The sequence below is a fragment of the Anoplopoma fimbria genome, chromosome 21 (assembly GCF_027596085.1).
Source record: "Anoplopoma fimbria isolate UVic2021 breed Golden Eagle Sablefish chromosome 21, Afim_UVic_2022, whole genome shotgun sequence".
Taxonomy (NCBI): domain Eukaryota; kingdom Metazoa; phylum Chordata; class Actinopteri; order Perciformes; family Anoplopomatidae; genus Anoplopoma; species Anoplopoma fimbria.
Genome location: NC_072469.1, coordinates 1,457,797 through 1,482,657, shown reverse-complemented (window position 1 = coordinate 1,482,657; position 24,861 = coordinate 1,457,797). Strand labels below are relative to the sequence as shown.

Below are 24,861 nucleotides of genomic sequence, written 5' to 3'. Positions count from 1 at the left end.
GAATGTTAGTTAGAGTCTGATGGTGGCACCTTGATGGTAGCCTGTCATCAGTGTGTGAATGGGTGAATGATATGTAACATACTACTGACTGTAAGTCGCTTTGGAGAAAAGCGTCTGCTAAATGACTGTAATGTAATGTAATTCAACAAATGTGGAAGTGTTTCCACGAAACCAGGCCTGTGTGTGTGTGTGTGTGTGTGTGTGTGTGTGTGTGTGTGTGTGTGTGTGTACAGACTGAAGCAGGTTAACAGATGTTTGGTTTTGCAGTTTCTCTTTATGACAAACGAGCGTCTGAATGTGTTTCCCTGAGCCAGCGATTCACCTTCAGCACACCTGCCTCCTCCTCCTCTTCCTCCTCCTCCTCCTCCTCCTCTATCTCTTCCTCTATCTCTTCCTCCTCCTCCTCCTCTTCCACCTCCTCCTCTATCTCTTTCTCCTCCTCCTCTTCCTCTATCTCTTCCTCTTCCTCCTCTATCTCTTCCTCCTCCTCCTCCTCCTCCTCCTCTCATCCTCCTCCTCCTCCTCTATCTCCTCCTCCTCCTCCTCCTCTCCTCCTCTATCCTCCTCTCCTCCTCCTCTCCTCCTCCTCTATCTCCTCCTCCTCCTCCTCTTCCTCCTCTATCTCCTCCTCCTCCTCCTCCTCCTCCTCCTCCTCTATCCTCCTCCTCCTCTCCTCCTCCTCTTCTCCTCCTCTCCTCCTCCTCCTCCTCTTCCTCCTCCTCCTCTTCCTCCTCTTCCTATTCCTCCTCCTCTTCCTCCTCCTCATCTTCCTCCTCTTCCTCCTCCTCTTCCTCCTCCTCCTCCTCCTCCTCCTCCTCTTCCTCCTCCTCTTCCTCCTCCTCTTTCCTCCTCCTCCTCTTCCTCTATCTCACTCTCTTATTGTTTTATCCTCTAACTTAATTCATCATGACTTGATAAGCTGCATTAGTTGTTGGTTTGATTTATGAATGGCTCGTTAACATGATGAATCGTCTCCATGGAGACGGAGATCTTGTGGTGACCTCACAGGTAGAGAGGACGTTGGTAGTAGAATGTTTCAATAATTAATACAACAACTCAATTGCAGTTGTAAAGCACTTATAAAATAAAGATTAATGTTTATTGATCTACATTAATCTATATTCATGTATATTAATGTATATACATTAATATATATTCATGTATATTAATGTATATACATTAATCTATATTCATGTATATTAATGTATATACATTAATATATATTCATGTATATTAATGTATATACATTAATATATATTCATGTATATTAATGTATATACATTAATCTATATTCATGTATATTAATGTATATACATTTTGAGCTCTCTATAATATTTAGAATGTAATATTATTTCGGTGAGGCTTCTGATGAGCCCAGAAGGTTTTCTGCCTCTTCCTGTGATATCATATGTCTCTATTATGTTTGTGTATTTTTTTTTAATTTTGTGCAAAATGAACTAAACTAAAACTATTTAGAGAACAATGGAATACACATTAACATGTTTAAAAATATGTTCTTTTTTTTTTTTAAACTGATCAATAAATACCTGGTAGGTTCTCACACACCGTTGTCCTCTGAAGGTAATAAACTCCTGGTTCCACAAGTATTTTCATCCTGATTTAACTCTATTTTTCCACTTCAAAATCATTTGTATAAATAAAGATGAACAAATATACATAATATATAAATATATAATATATAAGTTCACATTTTGGCACAAAAAACCCTTCTTATGATTCTGACCTTGATGCACAGAGGAAGGAGTAAAATATAAAATATATATAAATATGTTGTTGCTCAAACAGGAAATAAAACATCACAGAAACTAAACAGGTTTATAGATAAACTCTCTCTCTCTTTCTTCTTCTTCTTCTTCTTCTTCTTCTTCTTCTTCTTCTTCTTCTTCTTTCGCGTTGGAAGCGGTTTTTTTCCCAGGAGGCTTTGCTCACGGGGGTTTGTTGTGACGAGGAGAAACGGATCGTGTTACAGCTCATTCATCACCAGCAGCACCACACGTCTCCACTCTGTGGAGGCTGTGGTTCTTCAGGTGTGTGTGTGTGTGTGTGTGTGTGTGTGTGTGTGTGTGTGTGTGTGTGTGTGTGTGTGTGTGTGTGTGTGTGTGTGTGTGTGTGTGTGTGTGTGTGTGTTGTGTGTGTGTGTTGATGCTCGGCTGTTTCCAGGACAGCAGCTGCTTCTGACTGCCTGAGATGAACTTCAGTCTCATTGTGTGTTGAAGGTCTTTAACAGCAGTACTCTGATATAAATACCACGTTGTAGAAGTACTCTGATATAAATACCACGTTGTAGAAGTACTCTGATATAAATACCACGTTGTAAAGTACTTGATATAAATACCACGTTGTAGAAGTACTCTGATATAAATACCACGTTGTAGAAGTACTCTGATATAAATACCACGTTGTAGAAGTACTCTGATATAAATACATATAAATACCACGTTGTAGAAGTACATATAAATACCACGTATAAGTACTCTGATATAAATACCACGTTGTAGAAGTACTCTGATATAAATACCACGTTGTAGAAGTACTCTGATATAAATACCACGTTGTAGAAGTACTCTGATATAAATACCACGTTGTAGAAGTACTCTGATATAAATACCACGTTGTAGAAGTACTCTGATATAAATACCACGTTGTAGAAGTACTCTGATATAAATACCACGTTGTAGAAGTACTCTGTGACTAGTAGACGTCCTGCCTTTAAGAAGTATCCTGCTGAATGATTATGTCAGTATTTCCATCGCTACTCCTTTATCTGAACCAAAACAAACACACTTTACAAAATATTCACCTGATAAGAGTTGAAAAGAATTCAACTTTTAAGCAATAATCATCTGAATATTTTTTCTCTGCCAGGAGATTATGTACTCTGTCGTGTGTTTGTGCGTGTGTGCATCTCCGAGTATCTCCGATATCTCTGTCCACGTCTAGTCTCCCAATCTGCTGGACCAATCAACCTGATATTTTCTGTACATATCAAACAGTTTATGCTCAAAGACCTCTGATGGTTACGGTGATTCATACTTTTTGAAAACTTATTTTTTGACAGTTTTATACCGTCACACCAAGAGGTCGACAGGTGCGTTGGAGAATACCTAAGAGCAGCAATATAGAACAATTTATTACCTAAAAAGTAACCTGATGAGGATCTATGTACTTCAACTAAATATGTCTAAATGCAAGTGAAGCAGACAATGAGCTGAGTGTTTTTGTTGTATACATCGAAAACAAATCAAGTTGTTTCTGCTTCTAAGTAAAATAATTCTACTAGCGGAACAAGTGGACATCTGCTTAGTAATCCAGCTCTCTCAGGATATAAAAGAGAGCTAACAGCTAACAGAACTAAAAGCCACAGAGCTAATAGAGCTAACACGTTAACAGAAATGAACAAACAGCAGGACTTACAGCTTTTGTTCACAGGAAGTGTTAAACTGTAAACATGAGGCGTTACACAGTGAACTTATGTTCAGCTGCATTCAGACATCCTGCACAGATTGAAATGTGAGACGTGTGAGTGAAAACCATCCGATGCTCTCGTTGTCTAGACGAGGGGGTTTAGTCGGCTGTGGGTTGTGTTCATTTAATTAATTACAATTGAATTACAGCGGTGGACGCTGCACACACCTGAAGGAGTTTGTCTCGTTTACTGGAGCTGCACATTTGTTTTTAAATTCATAAACGTGCACCTGATTTAAAACCTCCTTCAGAAGATTGTCACACAACAAAAAGCACAGATTTTATTTCTAAAGAAGAACCTAATAGAGTAGAAAATAATTAATAAACTGTATTTATATTGCACAGAAACAAGTTTTTCCTGTGCCGATGTGAGGGAAGGACAGAGGATGTAAAGCCCTCTGAGGCACATTTGTAATTTGTGATTGAATTGAATAAAATAGTATATAAGGACTCAAGTCAAATTAACAAAATATTAAATAAAAAAGGAAAATAAATAATTAATTAATTCTTGTCCAGTTAGTCGACCGGTGGCTCAGCTGTGCTTTACCTTCCTCGTTTCACTGTGTGTGTGTGTGTGTGTGTGTGTGTGTGTGTGTGTGTGTGTGTGTGTGTGTGTGTGTGTGTGTGTGTGTGTGTGTGTGTGTGTGTGTGTGTGTGTGTGTGTGGTTGTGGAGGGTTGGCCCACTTCCCGAGCTAATTGGTACGATCCGCTTAACGAGTTAAACGAGGTGAAATGGGGGGGGGGGGTCAGGTGGTCTGCTGCTCCGGAAATTGACACACACACACACACACACACACACACACACACACACACACACACACACACACAAACACTCGAACATTAACTCATGCATGGACACGCACACACTTCCTCCTTCACACGTCATCATCATCACACGTTCTGCTGTGATGTTTTTGCTGGTTTCTAACAGGGTTTCCCACCCAGAGCAGCAGGGCCACGCTAACTCGTTAACAGTAACGACTATTATCGTTGATGAAAAAGTCGTCTGTGTGTTGGCGGTTTGTTTCTGTCGCCCCCTGGTGGTGGTTTAAAGATGACGCTGATAGCTATTGATACGGATGTTCATGTGTCAGCGGCGTGTTTATCGGCTTATTGGAAAGCAGCAAGGTCATTGGCCCGAGCTGTCGGGGCGAGTTGCCATGTCAACCGATCAACGGCATCGATCTATTGATTGGTGGTTGGGGTTCGGGGACGAGCAGCCAATCAGACGCCGGCGTTTTTTGGGATGTTGGAAACGGTGTTATGTGACAGATCAGTGGCACAAACAACACACACACCAGCAGCTGGGATCAATACACACACACACACACACACACACACACACACACACACACACACACACACACACACACACACACACACACACACACACTAATCTCTGTACACACCCCCACTCACACTCTGGTAAAAAACAAATCACAGAACCTGAACATATTTTTTAATGAGACAAAATTCAAAATTAAAAATCATTACTGCTAAACTACCAAAATAAAAGGAGAGAATAGTGGAAAAACTGTTTTTTAATTCTACGCCATTTACAGAAATACTGAAATAAAATCAGTGTATTTAAAACCAAACAATAGTGAAAACAACACTAAATTAAATCAGTTATTTAAAACCAGAAAACAACATTTAAAAGAATTTTAAAAAGTGTTACTTTTCACATTACAGTTGTTTATTTGTGTTCCCACATATTAATTATTTCTGTGTCTCCTGCTCTTAAATTTGCATTAATTTAATACCTTTTAAACTCTAATAAAGTGCATGGCTTAACGATCCACTTAAAATATAATGATCTTATGTTTAAATTTGTAATTAAGTAAAGTTAAAACAGGCAGAAATTATCAAATATTTGTTTCTGTTCATGGTCTAAGGACTGTTTTAAAACATTACGATGTAATTGTAAGATGTAAATCTGTCTGATATAATTATGTAACAAACAAAACAGGCAGAAATTGCCAAATATTTGTGCTTTTACAGGACTTGAAGACAGAGATAATTTTGCTAAACACTATATATATATATATATATATATATATATATATTTATATATATATATATATATATATATATATATATATATATATATATATATACACTATAGTCTGTTATATAGACTCACGCTCTCTGGTGACCCCTCCCTGAATACTTTACAGATGTTTTTTTGTCTCTTTTTACATATATTCTTTTAAGTCCTACACAGACGACACTTCCGCAAATATTAACATTTTAATTAAAATACAAGAAACATTTAAAACCTTTTTAAACCTCACATTGTCGAGACCTGAACAGCTGCATGTGTGAATATGTCAGAGTGTGTGAATACAGATGTTGTGATGGGCTGAATTTTTCGTGGTCGTTATTCCTGAGAAAAGATGGAGAACATGACGTTCTCCAGAACAGACATTTATAATGAACAAAAACATAGAGGCCTTCTGGCTGTAATCAGGAAGGAAGCTGCTACCTGATCCACCTGACCTCCACACACACACACACACACACACACACACACACACACACACACACACACACACACACACACACACACACACACACACACACACACACACACACACACACACACACACACACACACTCTCTCGCTGTGGTTAAAGAGAAGCCAATCTGGCTGAGAGCCGCTCTCCGTTTTCGTGATCGGTTACTGAGAGCTCTCAGGCTTCGTTCATTCACTGAATAATCAACCTGAACTGGAGACTGTGGAAGTGTGTTAATGTGGTGGGGTAACGTCAGGACAGAGAGCAAGAAGAAACATCTGGAAGACGGACAGACGGACAGTGTGACAAAGATACTAATCCCTTAGATGGGTTCGGGTGTTTCACCTCATTTAAATAACTTTTTAATCCAAAATATCAGCTTTAAAATGGGGATTTACAGTCAGTTTGCACGAGGATATAGAGAAAATGAAAAATAAATGTAAGAAAACATCAGTTTAAATAATAATTACTACTTAATATTCTTGGAGGGCATCTCAAAGATTTGTACTGCAGGAAAAGTACTAATAAAAAGTACTAATACGGTATATGTAAAAATATTCTGTTACAATTAGAATACTAATACCTTACAGTAAAAAAAGAGTACTAAGACCACGCTGTAAAAATACAGTAAAAGTACCTATACCACACTGTAAAAATACCCTGTTTCAGTAAAAGTACCAATAAAACACTGTGACAAATACGCTGTTGCAGTAAAAACACTAAATACACGCTTTAAAACAACTCTGTTACAGTAGAAGTACTAACAACACACTGTAGAAAATACTGTAACAGTGAAAGTACTCATTCTTAACTGTGAAAATACTCTGTTACAGTAAAAGTACTACCACTACACTATAAGAATACTCCATTACAGTAAAATTACTGTTACCACACTGTAAAAATACTCTGTTAGCATGTTAGCAGCAATGCTCGTTTGCCGACCACTTTGGTCTTTTTTTTGCCTTAAAATGTGGTTCAGATATTCAAGATCCCCAGAGGATACATCCTCAAGAGTTTGGTGATCCCCTAACTTTTCCTTTAGCGCCACCAGCAGGTCAAAGGTTTCACTTAATCGGTGAAATATAACAACATCACTCTCTTTAACTCATAAAGGTCTAAGACGACACTGACGCCTCCTCTCTCTCTTTCTTTGTCTCCAGCTGCTGAACCTCTTCCTGGCTCTGCTCCTCAGCAGCTTCAGCTCAGACAACCTGTCGGCTCCAGACGACGACGGGGAGATGAACAACCTGCACATCGCCATCCACCGGATCACCAGAGGCCTCGCCTGGTGCCGCAGTCAGGTACCCGTCTGTCAATAACAAGTAATAAGTGAATGCTGATGCTCCTGTCCACCAGGGGGCGACTCCTCTGGTTGTATAGAAGTCTATGAGAAAATGACTCTACTTCTCTCTTGATTTATTCCCTCAGTAAACATTGTAAACATGAGTTTATGGTCTCAATCTCTAGTTTCAAGTCTTCTTCAATACAGCATGATGTTCATTTAGTAAATGATGCTCCATTTAGAGTCAAACAGACCATAAAGCAGGGGATGCTTTAGGGGCGGGGCTATTATCATTAGCGATTAGCATAAGCTTTGTGAAGCGGTATCGGCCAACATGAACGATCATTTAAAAACAGTAAAGTCTGGCTACTTTTAAAGTAACGTAAACCGAGACCAGCATTTAATTTGGTACTTCTTATGTTCTGTAACTGTAGCATGTAAAGCAGGGTATGCTTTAGGGCGGGGCTACACACTGATTGATAGGTCGACACCATTGAGTTATCTGTGTTTTAACTTCATGAAGGTTAAATTTAACATTTTAGTCACCTTAAAATGTCTTATTCAGCATTCAGCTATACTTCGCTCCACCTTCTCGTGTCACTTCTGGTTGCATAAAACAAGATGGCAAAGACCCAAAACTAAGATGGTGACGTCCAAAAAAGAAGAAGGTGACGACCTAAAACTAAGATGGCATCAGGCGAAAACCAAGATGGTGACGACCAAAAACCAAGATGCTGACGACCAAGTAACCAAGATGACAACGAAAGAAAACCAAGATAGTCATGACCAAAAACCAAGATGACGACAACTAAAAACCAAGATGATGACGACCGAAAACCAAGATGGTGACGACCAAAAACCAAGATGGTGACGACCGAAAACCAAGATGGTGATGACCGAAACTAATATTGGAATGGCAAAAAAACCAAGATGGCGACAACCAATAACCAAGACGGCAACGGCCAAGATGCCGAACTCGAGACTTCAAAACTGCGCTCCACAAATCAACCTCCATTCCTACATACAGGCTTTAGTCTGTCAGCCGTTCAGTCAGTTTACCTAAATGTGAACTTATCAGTGACTCTCGTTCATTCTCAGTGTTTTCTGTCTCACTCTGTCTTTTCTCTCCTGATGCAGGTGGTGGATTTCTTCAACGGGAACCTGAAGCGCCGTCGTCAGAAGAGGAAGGAGGCCAAAGCCATGATGAAGCTCAAACGCCTGAGTACCATCCACACCGAGGCCAATGGAGCCGTCATAGGTAACACACAGAAGATGTTAATGTGTCCGTTAACTATGAAGCTAGAAACAGGGAAGAACAGAAGAAGTGTTGAGAAACTCCTCCTACTTCTTCATCTGAATAAAGTCTTTAAAAGCCTCTTGGATCAGATGGAAAATGCATCGTCACAAAGCTGAAGACATAAAAGAGATAAGTGTTACACGACACTCCAAACATATGATGATCTTATAGAATATGATGCATTGATAAACAGGATATAAAAGAGATACAATTACCAGCTAGCTTCCATTGATTGTAATAATAATAATAATAAAATATAATAGTAATAATACATATTTTTTATTTATTTATTTATTTTTTTTAAACACTTTTGTAGTATTTCACCATCTTTTCCTAAACCTAACTAAGTATTTTTTTCCCCTAAACTTAACAAAGTTGTTTCATATAAAGTCATTACATTATTTTTAAACGAAAATATTTATGTAACGAGCGGAAATTTGAGAAGGGTTTCTAGAATTAATTAGGAAAGCTTTTTGTAAGATATCATACATCCATTGTTTGAGGATACGTTGAATAAGCTCATATAAAACATAAAAGGGAATAAAGGAATATTGAATCAAATAAGATGTAAATAGTGCTGTTTTTCAAAATAAAACAAATAAAATGCCAAATAAAAGAACAAATCTATCGATTTAATATCAAAGTGCAAATACAACCAGTAAAACAAGCAGAATTTAAAGTTATAATGACAACAAGAACAAAATAAAACACCATCAAATTGAACTGTAAAGAGGAAATATGAGGAGATTCAACAATAGAAAACTTTTTTCAGAAAATGTTAAATATGCAGTGCAATTAAAAGTTAAGGATTGTTTGTCTTCCTCATGAATAAATTAATCTGTGAGCTTTTTATTTAAATCTGATGTCTGAGTGTCCCTGAACGCACCAACCAGGAGCCTTAGATCTGATCAGAGATGAATTAAGACAAAATAACAAATGAATTCATTGAACGTTGGTTGTTTCAGGCCGTCATGTGGAGAAGTACGTGGTGCCGGAGGACGACAGCTACATGACCAACCCAAACCTCACCATCAGCGTTCCCATCGCACCAGGAGAGTCAGACGTGGAGTTCCCAGAGGAGGAGGAGGAGGAGGAGGAGGACGGGGAGGAGGAGCAGAGCGAGGGCTCCGAGGAGGAAGAGGAAGAGGAGGAGAGGGAGGAGGAGGAGGTAAGGAGGAGGAGGAAGAGGAGGAGGATGAAGAGGAGGAGGAGGAGGAGAGGGAGGAGGATGAGGAGGAGAGGGAAGAGGAGGTAAAGAGAGGAGAGGGAGGATGAAGAGCAGGATGAGGAGGAGGAAGAGCAGAGCGAGGGCTCCGAGGAGGAAGAGGAGGAGGAGGAGAGGGAGGATGAAGAGCAGGAGGAGGAGAGGGAGGAGGAAGAGGAGGAGGAGGAGGAGATCTGACTGAGGCTCTCTGGTTCAAACACAGGTGCATCTGTATGTGACGTAAACAAGCTCAGGTGTGATCAGACTTCTTCTTCGTTGGTGGATTCATAGAAACAACCCCACCCTCAGTGTGTGTGTGTGTGTGTGTGTGTGTGTGTGTGTGTGTGTGTGTGTGTGTGTGTGTGTGTGTGTGTGTGTGTGTGTGTGTGTGTGTGTGTGCTCACAGTATTCATGTATTCAGTGAATTTAAAGTCTCTGACGTCTGAGCGTCCCTGAACGCACCACTGAGGAGAACAAACAGGAAACACAGTTTTGATTTTTATATTATTAATATAATTCATCAGTTTAACATATTCTGAATATCTTGTTCCTTGTAAACAGACTCTTTCTGTACAAACAGTAATGGCTCGATTCATAGTGCACACACACACACACACACACACACACACACACACACACACACACACACACACACACACACACACACACACACACACACTCAATAATAGGGTCCCTCATGTAGAATTGGAGGCCTCAGGCAGTGCATTATGGTCCAGCATTTTTCTCACTCTGCAACGCTGCGTGTGTAAGTGCTAAAAGGGTGTATATTAGTGTGTGTGTGTGTGTGTGTGTGTGTGTGTGTGTGTGTGTGTGTGTGTGTGTGTGTGTGTGTGTGTGTGTGTCTGTGTGTGTGTGTGTGTGTGTGTGTGTGTGTGTGCGCCTCCTGTCTCTCTTCATCTATTCACGGGACAAAAGTCCAACTGAGCCACAGACACCTTGTGTGTGCGCTCGTCTCTGTTTGTGTGTGTGTGTGTGTGTGTGTGTGTGTGTGTGTGTGTGTGTGTGTGTGTGTGTGTGTGTTGTGTGTGTGTGTGTGTGTGTGTTCTTTTGTAGGAGTTGTGTCACATTTCTCAAATAGTCTCAGATCTTATATATTGTGTGTGTGTGTGTGTGTGTGTGTGTGTGTGTGTGTGTGTGTGTGTGTGTGTGTGTGTGTGTGTGTGTTGAGGCAGTAGAAGAAGAAGGAGATGTTCAGTTGTTTCCTCTCTCTTCTCTTTGTATCTAACATGAAATGACAGATTTGTGTCATGCTGTGTGTGTGTGTTGTGTGTGTATGTGTTTGCATGTGTGTGTGTTTGCATGTGTGTGTGTTTGCATGTGTGTGTGTTGCATGTGTGTGTGTGCACACCTGTGCTGACTCAGTTCATCATCACCTCTCTTCTTTAATCATGTTGTGCACCTGTTCCCTCTCTCTCTCTCTCTCTCTCTCTCTCTCTCTCTCTCTCTGGTTTCTCAACCTGTGGCTCTAGACCCTCAAAGGGTCACCAGATAAATCTAAAGTGTTCTGAGTTGATTAATAAAAGAGAAAATAATCAAAAGCATGTTTTAAAATACAAAATTATTATAATTATTTTTAAAATTTGTTATAATCTTTGCTAATTTTTCTTGAAATACAGAGATGTTTTATCTTTTTTATCCTTTAAATTAAATAATTATCCCTCTATTAATATGAATATATTGCATACTTAATTATACACGTGTCAAAGGTCACAAAATATTATGCAGCTTGGTGCAGCAGAATAAGAGATTTTTCGTGGACAGACACTGAGACGCACACTAATGGGGACCCTCACTCACAAAAGAGACCAAGCTCATGATCCTCATTGCAAAGAAAATAATAAAAACAATAGTAATAATAATAATAATAATAATAATAATAATAATAATAATGATAAAACATTATAGTCAAAAGATAAAATTATGAAGATAATAATAATAATGAAATAAAATAAAAATATAATATTCAAATACTAATAAGTAGAACAATTAAATAAAAAAATCATAAAAATAACAATGATAATTATAAAAAAATTGAAATAAAAATAATTACAATAAAAGATAATAGAAATATGAATAGAAATAAAATAATGAAGATAATAATAATAATAATAATAATAATAACAAACAAAACAAGCTGATCTCTTCTGCTTCACTCTGTTTAATCTGATTCTGTGTTTACATAACAACAGTTAGCCATGAAGTGAAACAACAAACACACACACACACACACACACACACACACACACACACACACACACACACACACACACACACACACACACACACACACACACACACAGGGCAGCGTAAACAGAACAAAACTCAGGAGCATCTTTTCCCCCAAAACGGCTAATGTCCAATCAGAGAGAGACGAGAGAGAGAGACAGACAGAGAGAGAGAGAGACGAGAGAGAGAGAGGGAGAGAGAGAGAGACGGGAGAGAGAGACAGAGAGAGAGAGAGAGACGACGGAGAGAGAGAGACAGACAGAGAGAGACGAGAGAGACAGAGAGAGAGAGACAGAGAGAGAGAGAGAGACAGAGAGAGAGAGACAGAGAGAGAGAGAGAGAGAGAGACAGAGCATCAATGCTTTCACAACTCTTCAGCATCAAGCTCTGTTTCCAGTGTGTGTGTGTGTGTGTGTGTGTGTGTGTGTGTGTGTGTGTGTGTGTGTGTGTGTGTGTGTGTGTGTGTGTGTGTGTGTGTGTGTGTGTGTGTGTGTGTGTGTGTGTGTGTGTGACAGTCTGTAACATGTCACTTTCTTTATTTCCTCTTCTCTTAATTGGGTCTAACATTAAAGACATCAGTATGTTTCTTCTTCTTCTTCCTCTGATTTCTGTGTTTCTCTTTGCTGTGCTCCACCTCAGAGGCAGATATTATACTTTATACTTCACTACGTCTCCACATCACTGTTTTGAGTGCTTAAACAACATGTCTATACTTTTACTTCAGTAAGGTTTTGATTGCAGGGCTTTTGCTTGTCGTGTATTATTTTCAGAGTGTGGTATTAGTACTTTACCGCAGTAAAGCACCTGAACACCTCGTTAGAGAACATTGTACATTCAGCATCTAAATTGAGGTAAAAAAACACACGATAATGTTCATAATAATACTTTAGCTCTGAATAAATGAGTCTGTGGTACTTTTACACACACAGAGGTTTTCACTGTGAGTAATCGACACGACTGCTTAGTTTTTTGTAACATACGTCATATTTTGACATCTTAATTATTCATGCGTGGATAACCTCTTTGCTGGCTCAGCATCATGAACGTGGATTTATATATTTTTTATTGTTTGGAACAATATGTGTTCTCCGGCGTGTGACCTAGTTGGGCGGTTAAATAATGTACCAGCAGGAAGGAGCTGGTTTCTGAATGAGGTTAGTCAGCAGCTCTGTGAGCAGATCTGGTCCAGGCCTCAGAGAGTCTGCAGCCTCAGCACCGTCCGCTCCACCCAGGCTGGTGATGCCTGGCTCAACGGCAGCCTCCGAAGGGAAGTTTCTGGATGTTATGTATTGTTCTAGACCTTGTGTGTGTCACTAAATGACCAGGATGACTACACATTTTATCAAAGTGACAGAAAATGTGAAGAAACTTTACCTTTAACCTTTCTGTAAACAGAGATATTTAATCTGTGTTATGGATGTTTTTTATATTTATTAACAAGCAGCAATCTTTCAGTCAGGAAACCGTTGTTGGTTCCTCGTGTAAAACGATAACTCAACCTTCATTTGTCACGTAACTTGTGTACTTCAGTAATAATTACGTTAACCCAAACAACAATCTTTTTCTAAACCTAACTAGGTGTTTTCCTTTGAAGACCGAGATATATTTGAAAAAACTTTATTCATTAAACGAGCAGAAATTGACAAGTTTTAATGTAAGATAAGATAAAATAAGATAATCTTTTATTAGTCCCACAGCGGGGAACTTTGCAGGATTACAGCAGCAGAGGATACATAGGTAGAAAAAACAAGATCAAAACAAGTATTATAAATAAGTAAATAAGTAATCACACAGTAAATAATAATAAATAAGTAAATAAGTAATCACACAGTAAATAATATTAAATAATAATAAATAAGTAATAACACAGTAAAGAATATTAAATAAGTAAATAAGTAATAACACAGTAAATAATAATAAATAAGTAATAACACAGTAAAGAATATATTAATAAGTAAATAAGTTATCACAGTAAATAATAATAAATAAGTAATAACACAGTAAAGAATATTAAATAAGTAATAACACAGTAAATAATAATAAATAAGTAATCACACAGTAAATAATAATAAATAAGTAATCACACAGAGTGTCTTTTGGCAAGAGTTTTTTCTGCAATTTGCTGTATTTGTATATTTGTATATTTGTCTCCAGTTAATAAAAGACAAAGATCACAGTGACTTCTACGTGACTTGGACATGACTTTAATAAAATGGAAATGGACATGATCTGGGCGAGAGAAAGTGGTAGAGCGAGGCGGCAGTTGTTTACCAGACGGTTCTCAGGTTTCAGGTCAGTGATATCTGTTTGTTTAGCTTTAACACCAACATATTAACTCTGAGCCAACGTCTATTTATAGCTCTCTGTCTGCAGAGTCAAGTCTACTGTGATGTTCACTTATCTGTTCATGGCTGCCGAGGCCGTCGTCCTTCAAACACGTCGTCCTTTGCAGTTGTTTCAATTTATGCGTTGGAAATCCTCCAGCTTTTTAAATACGTTTTTATTAAGTCAGTTGATTTGTTATTCAAAATGTCAAAACCTCAGTGACCTCTACGTGACCTCAGTGACTTCTACATGACTTCTACATGACCTCAGTGAACCCTACATGACTTCTATATGACCTCAGTGACCTCTACGTAACTTCTACATGACCTCAGTGACCTCTACATGACTTCCTCATGACCTCAGTGACCTCTACGTGACTTCTACATGACCTCAGTGACCTCCTGACTTGTACATGAGTCCCCTCTACATGACCTCAGTGACCTTTATGTGACTTCAGTGACCCCTACGTAACTTCTCCATGACCTCAGTGACTTCTATATGACCTCAGTGACTTCTTCATGACCTCAGTGACCTCAGTGACTTTGACCTGTGACTTCTTCATGACTTCTATATGACCTCAGTGACTTCTATATGACCTCAGTGACTTCTATATGACCTCAGTGACTTCTTCATGACTTTGGCAAATTCTGCGTGACCTGTTTGACTTCTATTTGACCTCTGTTGCTGCTACATGACTTTAGTGACTTATACGTGAGCTCAGTGAACTTTATGAGCTTCTACATGACCTCCGCGACCTCTACATGACCTCAGTGACTTATGCATTAATTACTTGCCCCACATTTAACAACAGATGTATAAATGTAGGAAATAAAACAAAGGAAACCAAATTATTCAGGATGTACACAATGAATTCAGACCAGCACACTTTATTCGTCTCCTAACTAAGACACCACTCCTGTGTTCTGGCAGACGGTAACAATGCCACCCAAGTCTTAATGCCACCGGCAGCACCTCCATCCATCCTCCCCCTTGTTATCTCCCCCTCTCTTCACCTCTCTGTCTCACCCCATCTCTCCTCTCCCTCCAGGTCTCGTTGTGTGTGATTTATTCCGGGTACACAAACGTCTCACTGTAAATAGAAAGCTGTTCAGCTGCTCCGGCGCTCTGTTTTAATAGCCCTGTGTTTGGTTATGTAATGATTAAATAGCTGACCTGCTCTTTAATGGCGCCGTGAATCACCCGACGCTGTTTTACTGTCTCTCACCGGCCAAGGTCAAAGGTCACAGCGGAGTGTTTACAGTCCTTAACAGTCGTATATTCTCATAACACCATCTTTAAAGAACCATTATTAGGTTTCTACAGTGCTAGACGTACATCAACCCATTTATAGTTCTAAAGTACATCTACTTTTAGTGTTTTCTTCTCATGCAACTTTCTACCTTAACTCCACAATATTTATCTCTCAGTTTATGTTACTGTAGAAATTAAGATTTTCACACACAATACATATGTTTTGAGCTGAAGTAGAGCTGAAACGATTAGTCAGATGAAAGAAAATGAACTTGCAAATACTTTGAAAATGTTTTTTCATATAAAAACATTTGGTGGTTCCAGATTTAATGAAGTAAATGATGTAGTATTATTGATGTTTATAATGTTAGTTATAAGGCATCATTTTGAGGTTTGGACTAAACAAATTTTCACTATTTTTACAAACTAAACAATCTGTTGATTAAAGAAAAAAATATGGCAGATTGATCCATAATGAAAAAATCTTAACAGTTTTTACTGTAACAGAGTATTTTTACACTCTGGTATTAATAATTAGAATGTAACAGAGTATTTTTATACTTAAGTATTAGTACTTTTACTGAAACAGAGAATTTTTACAGTATGGTTCTAGCACTTTTACTGTAACAGATTATGTTTACTTTGTGGTAAAAGTACTTTTAATGTAACAGAGTATTTTGTTACACCGTAGTATTAGTTTACTGTAACAGAATATTTGTACTGTGTGTTATTAGTGCTTTAACTGCAGCATAGTACATTTACATTTTGTCATAGTACTTTTACTTGAGGGTCTAAATAGCTTTATATCTATAATAGCTATATCTTTTCAATGAAGTATTATAATGAACCCTTTAAAGTGTAAAAGCAGCCATGAATGCTGGTTGTAACAGGTGTGTCTGTGACTCTGTGTTCCTGCATATATGGTGTCCAGGTGTCTTCTGTGTGTGTGTGTGTGTGTGTGTGTGTGTGTGTGTGTGTGTGTGTGTGTGTGTGTGTGTGTGTGTGTGTGTGTGTGTGTGTGTGTGTGTGTGTGTGTGTGTGTGTGTGTGTGTGTCTGTCTGCTGCCCTGGTATGGGTAACTTGTAAAACAGACTGTGATCCCCCGCCCCCTCAGTCTGTAGCCGGTGACCTCTGACCCCTGGTGAACAGATGTACAGGTGTTTGTCTGCAGAGACAGGTGGTGAGGAGACGCTTTGATTCGTCTGCTCTGATAGTTTGGAGTCGGCATCAAAACAAACATAAAAACAAGCAAACTGTTCTTTAATTTAGAGGAATTTGCCTCCAAAAACATGAGATTTTGTATTAAATTAGCAGATATGTGTCTTTAAAAGACTTGATAAAAGACACAGAATGTCAAATATTCAATATAAACTTTATTTAGAGAAGACTGTCTTTTAACTCTTATAAAAAACTAAATATTCTAAATATATAATCTAAACATCACATGATTAGACGCTCTGAAGTACAAACACATGCAATACAATAATGCAAAAATTTAAAATAAAAGCCAATAATACAGAGAAAACATTCATCAACATGAACATAAAACTTTTTTCTTATCCAACTCTATTAATAGAACAGAGATGGGTTGTTTAAATATTTAAATACATGTGATGAACATTAATCAACAGCTTAGTTGTTAATTTAGCTTTTAAGATAAGATAAGATAATCCTTTATTATATGTGCAGGCTTACAGCAGCAGAGAGTAAAGTGCACACAAGAGACATAGTAAAGAAAGACAAGAGCTTTTAGCTCGTTTTAGCTCGTTAAATGCAGTGGTGGACAGAGTACTCACATCCTTAACATGAGTGAAAGTATAAAGGTATTTGCATCTAAATATCCTTAAAGTACCAAAAGTAAAAGTATTAATTATGCAGAATCATAGATATAATATTATTGGATTAAAATGTATTTATTCATTAATGTGTAATTTCTCATTTTAACTACTTTAAACTAAAAGATTATTTTATGATAGTAGATCTTAACTTTTGTGTCTTTAATTCTGTAAAATAAGTTAAGTAAAAGTACCTTAAAATGATGATGCAGGACTCGTTAGATCTTGTTTTTTCACCTGACAAACCAAATATGAAACTAAATTAAACACAAACTTCACCTGAAACTTTTTGTTGTCAAACATATATTTAAAGTGTCTGATTCACATGATCTGTTCTAGAGAACAAACTCATCTCACAACGTTTCAGTCGACTCTGCACATCTGCATCCATCAATCTGCTTTCATTCTCAGTCTGCTGTAAGAGAAAATATATTTATGACTCATTTCTGCATTTGTTGGCACAATGAGACAAAGAGAACGTCCTCGTTAGCAGCGAGCACGTCGCTCCTCCTGTCTGGTGAAGACGAACAACGCTCTTCACTCTAACGATGAAAGAATGAAACGTCTGCCGGACTGAACCACGACGACAAGTTGAAATACAAACACAGTAATATTAATAAGAACAAAAACTGTGATTGTACAGCACCTCTACAAGTGCTTAGACAGACAAAGGAAAAACAAGGAAATATGACAGCAACAGTGAGGACAACAAACCGAGACCAACTACAGTAAAACATTTAATCACTGATAAAACAGTACAAAGATCAAACGATATAAAACAATCAATACAATAAAAATGTCATAAACTAGAAAATAAAAACTGAAAAATATATAAGTAAAATTGAAAGAAAATTATAATAATGAAAGCATAAAATAATATAAAATAATAAAAATAAAAAAAATATGAAAGCAGAAAAATCATGAAAAAGTTAAATTCAAATAAAATTATTTGTAAAAGAAAAAATCATAATAAAAATGATCTTAATTAAAGCAGTAAAACAACAATGTGTATTCTTCAAGTCTGTATTTCAGCTGTACATAGTTTAATAGGCAAGCGTGTGTTAGGACGGAATAACAACAGAGAGTGGATTGAATTAATTTACGACCACTGTATGTGTGTTAAAGTGTGTGTGTGTGTGTGTGTGTGTGTGTGTGTGTGTGTGTGTGTGTGTGTGTGTGTGTGTGTGTGTGTCGGTCACTCTGCTCTTCCCCAATAATGCATTAAGTATTAATAGAAAACAAACACACAGCGGAATGAAAAGTAGCTGCAGGATGTGGTTTCAGTGTCTGTGACTGTAGAGATGACAGACATGCCAGCGTGCTTACAACACATGCTCTGTACTAAACACACACACACGCACACACACACACACGCACGCACGCACGCACACACACACACACACACACACACACACACACACACACACACACACACACTCCCTAAATACTGGACCAATTTCAAAAATGATTGTCCCCATTAGTGACTCACTTAGACACAATGGAAAGATGTGTCTAAGTAGTGATTTCACAGTCTAAAAATGCTCAGTTACTAGTACAAGACCAGTCAAGATAAAATGAAAAATATCTTTTTAACTCTTTTAAATCACATTCTCGGTCTTTAATATTCTGTTTCACTAGCAGGCAGCAATGTCGAGTTTTGACAAGTGAAGCCAAAGCTTCCTGTGTTAAAGCTGCATTCTCTCTGCTGTCCACCAGGGGGCGACTCCTCTGGTTGTATAGAAGTCTATGAGAAAATGACTCTACTTCTCTCTTGATTTATTCCCTCAGTAAACATTGTAAACATGAGTTTATGGTCTCAATCTCTAGTTTCAAGTCTTCTTCAATACAGCATGATGTTCATTTAGTAAATGATGCTCCATTTAGAGTCAAACAGACCATAAAGCAGGGGATGCTTTAGGGCGGGGCTACACACTGATTGACAGGTCGACACCAGAGACGTATACGGCGTCTCTACCTCACTCCTCCTAAGACCAAATATGGTCACTTCCTGTTCACTGGTTGCAAATCAAAAACCAAGATGGCGACGGCCAAAATGGCAAAAACGTCAGTCCATAAACCAATGGGTCACGATGACTACGTCCACTTCCTGTATAGTTAACTGGGAAATACTTCACAGTACACTGGCAAAATGTACTCAAAGGAGTAAAGTACTCATTATATACAGAATGTCAAACAGGTAAATTATTACACAAACTTTGATCTCATTGCTGTAGTTACTGACAGTAACTCTGACGACAACCAATAAAAGTAGGACCCAAATGGTGATAAACGTCTTTAAATCTCCCTCTTTTACTTTGACAGAGTAATCTGATTACATGTGTTTCATTATTTAACAGGCCCTGAGTGTGTTTCACTGCCTTCAGCTCCTCTGTGGCTGCACAATAGAAACAGCTTATGAATAGAAATACATTTAAACCCCTCATTATGGACGTCAACTGTCTGGGTTTCAGCCCAAGGCTGCTGCTGCTGCATGTGTGTGTGTGTTAAATTATCCAGTCTGTGTGTGCACATCTTTTTCACGTGTACGTGTGTGTCAGAGATTAGGTGTGTATTCATGTCCGTTTGGCTTCACCTTTGCATGTGTGTGCGTGTGTCCAAGGCTGGCATTCGTCACAGCGGCCGCTCTGTTCCCAGACTCTGAATGTATTCATGAGTTAGCTGTTGACTCAGGTAGTTGGTTCACCTGTACACACACACACACACACACACACACACACACACACACACACACACACACACACACCCCTGCTGTGTCTTTGTCCAGACATTGAACACAACTTGCCAAATTTCCCTCCTCAGCTCTCAGCAGAAAACCTGTCTCCTATCCCTCCATCTCCCTCGTCCCTTTGTAAATTTAAACTCCCATGATGCTTAGCAAACAGGGACCTTTGAAGTCAGCTGAGATGGGAGGGGGTGGGGGGTTTCCTGACGTGGATTTTTGCCCAGATCTCAGAGTCAAAGTGAACAGAAGGCAGTTTTCCTGGCGGAGCGAGGCAGCGTTCTGAAGGTGATCCGTCTCTGTATCCTCAGCCAGGACTCCTGTCGTTTACGTAACGTTCAGTCTGACTCATTCAGCTCCGACTGCTGCAAAACCAAGCACATGATACCGAATATCACCAAGAACCACGTACTGATACTACATACTATACAAGTACTGTTAAGTACTACTGACAAGTATTGTGTGTGTGTGTGTGTCTAAAGCCTCATATGTCTCAGTCTTCAGGGCCATGCAGCTACATTTTTGTACAAAATACTGGTGCAAAGTGCATTTACAGTACTGTACTTTAATGAAATTGTGTCTCAGCTTGGATTGACTTGGGACTTGTCAGTCTGACTTGAGATTTGTCTATTTTGACCTGGGACTCCCCCGCGACTTTAATGACTTGGGACATGCCTTTGTTTGATTGGGACTTGACTCAGGACATGATAATCTTGACTCGAGACTTGTCAGTCTTGACTTGATCTTCATTTTGGACTTGCTTTTTTTGACATGGGACTTGACTTGAGATTTTTCAGCCTTGACCCTGGACATGACAGTCTTGACTTGGGACATGACTTGGTACTTGTCAGTCTTGACTTTGGACTTGTCCGTCTTGGCTTTGAACATGACTTGGGAGTTGCCTGTTTGGACATGGGACATGACTTGGGAATCATCAGTCTTGACTTGGGACTTGACTACGGACTTTTCAGTTTTGACCCGTGACTGGACAGACTTGACTATGGTTCAGGACTTTGAGCTTGACAGACTTGACTCGAGACTTGAGAATCCTTACTCTTGACTTTAGACTTGACTTTAGACTTGACTTTAGACTTGACTTGGGACTTGTCAGTCTTGACTTGGAGCCACTGTCTGGATCATTAGATAAGATTAGATTAGATGAGTCAGTGATAGACGGGTGGATCTGATTGGTTGTTTCCCTTTTGTTTCGTTCAGCAGAAAGACGTCATCAGCCTATCAGAGGGCAGCACGGTGGACCTGAGGAAACCTGGAGAGGAAGAGGACGAGTACTCAGAGATGGCTGAGGAGGCCATGGACCCCGACAACTGCTTCCCAGCCTGTAAGATCACACACACACACACACACACACACACACACACACACACACACACACACACACACACACACACACACACACACACACACACACACACACTTTTACAGAGTTTGAAGGTTTCTTGTGATGTCAGAGTTTCCGAGCCAGAAATGAAGTGCTGAAAAATTAAGTCAATTAACTAACCACATTTTTGCTAATTGATTTAAAGGGCCAGTGTCTATTTAAATGGTACAATTGTGCATTGATGTGTTAATGTAACAACACTGCTAGATGTCTCTAAATCCTACACACTTTAGCTTATATCAAGCAGAAATGTCAAATACCAACAAAAATATTAGAATTTGTTGCTTTTTCCCGCTGTTTCCTCTGGTATCTTCACTATATTCAAACATCTATATTGACTAAAATATTAATTGATTGGTCAGAAATGGATGCAATAGTTAATTTCAGAAATGGGATTGGGATTATAGATTCTACATTTAAAATACACATGTTAATAGACCCCACAAATCCAAAGAATTTACATGACATTACGTCTTAACACGAAAAAATATAAGATAGCTACATTTGCAAAGTCAGCAAATAAAAGCTTTGTGACCACAAGAAACCACGCAAGGTCCTAAATTTGATTTCAGACATTGAGGAGACACTCGCCTACTCTCTGAAAATCTTTCCAAGGTCATCGTTCAGACTATTTCTTTTCCAACTCTCCTTCTACATGTGAACATATGTGGTGTTCTTTTGGGTGATAAAAACATCCTCAAAAGGTCATACAAATTCTGCAGAATTGCAATGAGTAGAAAGTTGACAAATGGGTGTCTTTTATCTGTTGTTTTGAAGCTGTAAACTCATGGCTTCCACTCCCCATTAGCCCCGTCCCACCACCGGCTTGCCCCAAAACTTTCACCTTGAGATTTATGGTCCTGGACTGACTAACCCAGGTGAAAGGCAAACACCTTGTTTTGCTTCCTGACTCAGCCGGTTTTCCTCCCGGAGTACGGAGATTCGTCTTAGACCCAGTTTGGAGTCCTATTGGACGACCAACCACCAATGAAATCCTAGAAATGAAATGAGATCCCCAGAGAGCTGAGATAACCGATGACGCATTATCTTTTATTGGTGGTCAAAGAACTGCAAGAACATTTATTTATGTTTCTATATGCAGATGACACGCAGCTGTATATCTACAAATTATGCATTTCTGTGAGCTCTGCTTAAAAAGTTTGATCAGATCAACTGAGCAAATGTTCCAAGATATGTTAGAGGTGCTGATTAGTTTTTTAACAAGTCTTTTAAGTCTTTGGACTCTGTAAGTCTTCGAGGAACCAAAGAAGAACTGAAGCAAGGCAGGATTCAACAATTTTCATCAGACTTATGTTCAGTTTTTGTTGATTAAATATTTCATTAAATGTCTCAACAAAACCCTGAAATATTCATATGTATGAGATAAAGAAAATGGAAATGGTTGTTTGATCTGGCTGTGTTTGAATTTGCTAATGTAGAGATCAATTCATTTGTATTCATTTTGGTTTCTCTGTAGATTAACAGTATAAAACATTGATTTAATCCATAATTTATGATTTTTTTGTGGATTTAAGGATGTAAAAATCACAATGATGTGAATCTGCTAGATTCATTGAGGTATCATTTTACCTAAGTATGAGGTGTATTATGGACCTGGTTTAGATAAATTTGGGGTGTCTTGTGAGCCAGCTTGATAAAACAAACATCACACATTCTGGGCATATAAAGAGATTTGTTTTATCTAATTTATCGTGGCATGAAAGTTTGATGTTTTCTGATGTTCTTTTTAGGAACAATACAGTCTTCTAACAATTTTTTCTGCTTTAGTTCGTTTGGTGTAGTTTGTCAAAATGCATCATTGATTTTGTGATGATTGAATTTAGATTTTCCAAGTTGTCTTCGGCCTCTCAGTAAGACATTAAGTTGTTGGAGAACGCATCTTTCTCGCTGCAGGGTTTTATTAACTGTGAGCCACAGGATGGTTCCACTAACCACGAGCCCGTAACACCAGCCGCTTGCCCCAAAACTCTCACCATGAGATTTATGATCGTGTACTGACTAAACTAAACAAACACCTTTTCCCTCCTGACTCGGCATCCTGGAGCAAAGAGATTTGTCTTCGATGTGGTTCAGCTCAGCTAGTGTCCACGATACAGAGACATAAGAGCAGTGAAGGAGAAGATGAAGGTAGTGTGTATGTTTTGGATTCTGTTTTGGCTAAAATATATATCTGACTCCAGATCAGTGTTCTGTGAGAAACAACGGTTAAAACTGTTGTCGGTGTTTGACTTTCAGAGATAACGTGAGGTAACATGCTCAGACAGAATTGGGCCAGCCAGCTGGAAAACCCTCTCTGAAGAACAAAAACAACTAAAAAGCCTCCCCAGCACCTGCAGTGATTACATTAGTGAGACTGGGAGGAGAAACATACAGTATGTGCAGCTGACAAATTCACAGAACCTCTTCTACTGGATGATGAATACACACACGTAGTTTATGCTCATTTAAACCAGAACACACCGACATTTTAACCTGATTTTCACCTCCATCTGGAAACTGATGTTTTTTACTTCAAAAAAATTGTGATTTCCTCCTGACAAGGCTCATATTTATAGACATGACAACAGATTTATGGACTAAAATTGGCTCATCTTAGAGTCAAACACTATTGTCGACAGGTTATTGATACCGGAAGTATCCATACTGGTGTCGTCTTTAAGGTTGTACCCATTTTTATTGATGTTGAACAAGAAAAATGACATCCACTAACCCTAACTCCCCTCTTAGTGCATATTTGTTTTATTTAAGAAGGGGCAATGCACATTATTTAACATTATCTACAATGTAAATGTGCCAGATCTAGTCATGCAGTCTAATTCTCATCTGCATTCCCAAATGGAGTCTGGTTCTTTACTGTTGTGTACATAAGTGGTGGAACAAGTATTCCGATCCTTTACTGCAGTAAAAGTACTAATACCACACTGTGAAAATACTCCACTACAAGAAAAAGTCTTGCAATCAAAACCTTACAGAATTACAAGTATGTCATCAGCAAACTGTACTTAAATTACAGTAAAAAGTACAACATTTGTGTAAGATTCAGAGGAGTAAAAAAATGAAATGGGATTAAAATTTTAAAAGAGTTAGCAGGCATGCGGGGAGTTTATTACAATAAAGTAAAGATAAAATCATCAAAGAGAGAGAGTGCCACATTGTTACGTATCAAATCAAAGATGCAGCACACATTATACCGTAATCAAAGGATTAAAATGAGGATAAAGAGGTGAATGGGAGGATAGAGAGCTGCATGCTGCAGG

The 24,861-nt window shown here is 38.6% G+C and overlaps 1 protein-coding gene across 1 annotated transcript in view; it reads left to right on the top strand.

Moving 5' to 3' along the window:
* Positions 1-24,861, top strand: part of LOC129111068 (sodium channel protein type 4 subunit alpha-like) — a 138,462-nt gene that overhangs the window by 89,789 nt on the left and 23,812 nt on the right. Inside the window, exons 20-23 of the mRNA XM_054623362.1 lie at positions 7,164-7,304; positions 8,423-8,543; positions 9,548-9,750; positions 21,403-21,523. Coding sequence (XP_054479337.1) covers positions 7,164-7,304; positions 8,423-8,543; positions 9,548-9,750; positions 21,403-21,523 — 586 coding nt within the window. The remainder of the gene's footprint in view (positions 1-7,163; positions 7,305-8,422; positions 8,544-9,547; positions 9,751-21,402; positions 21,524-24,861) is intronic.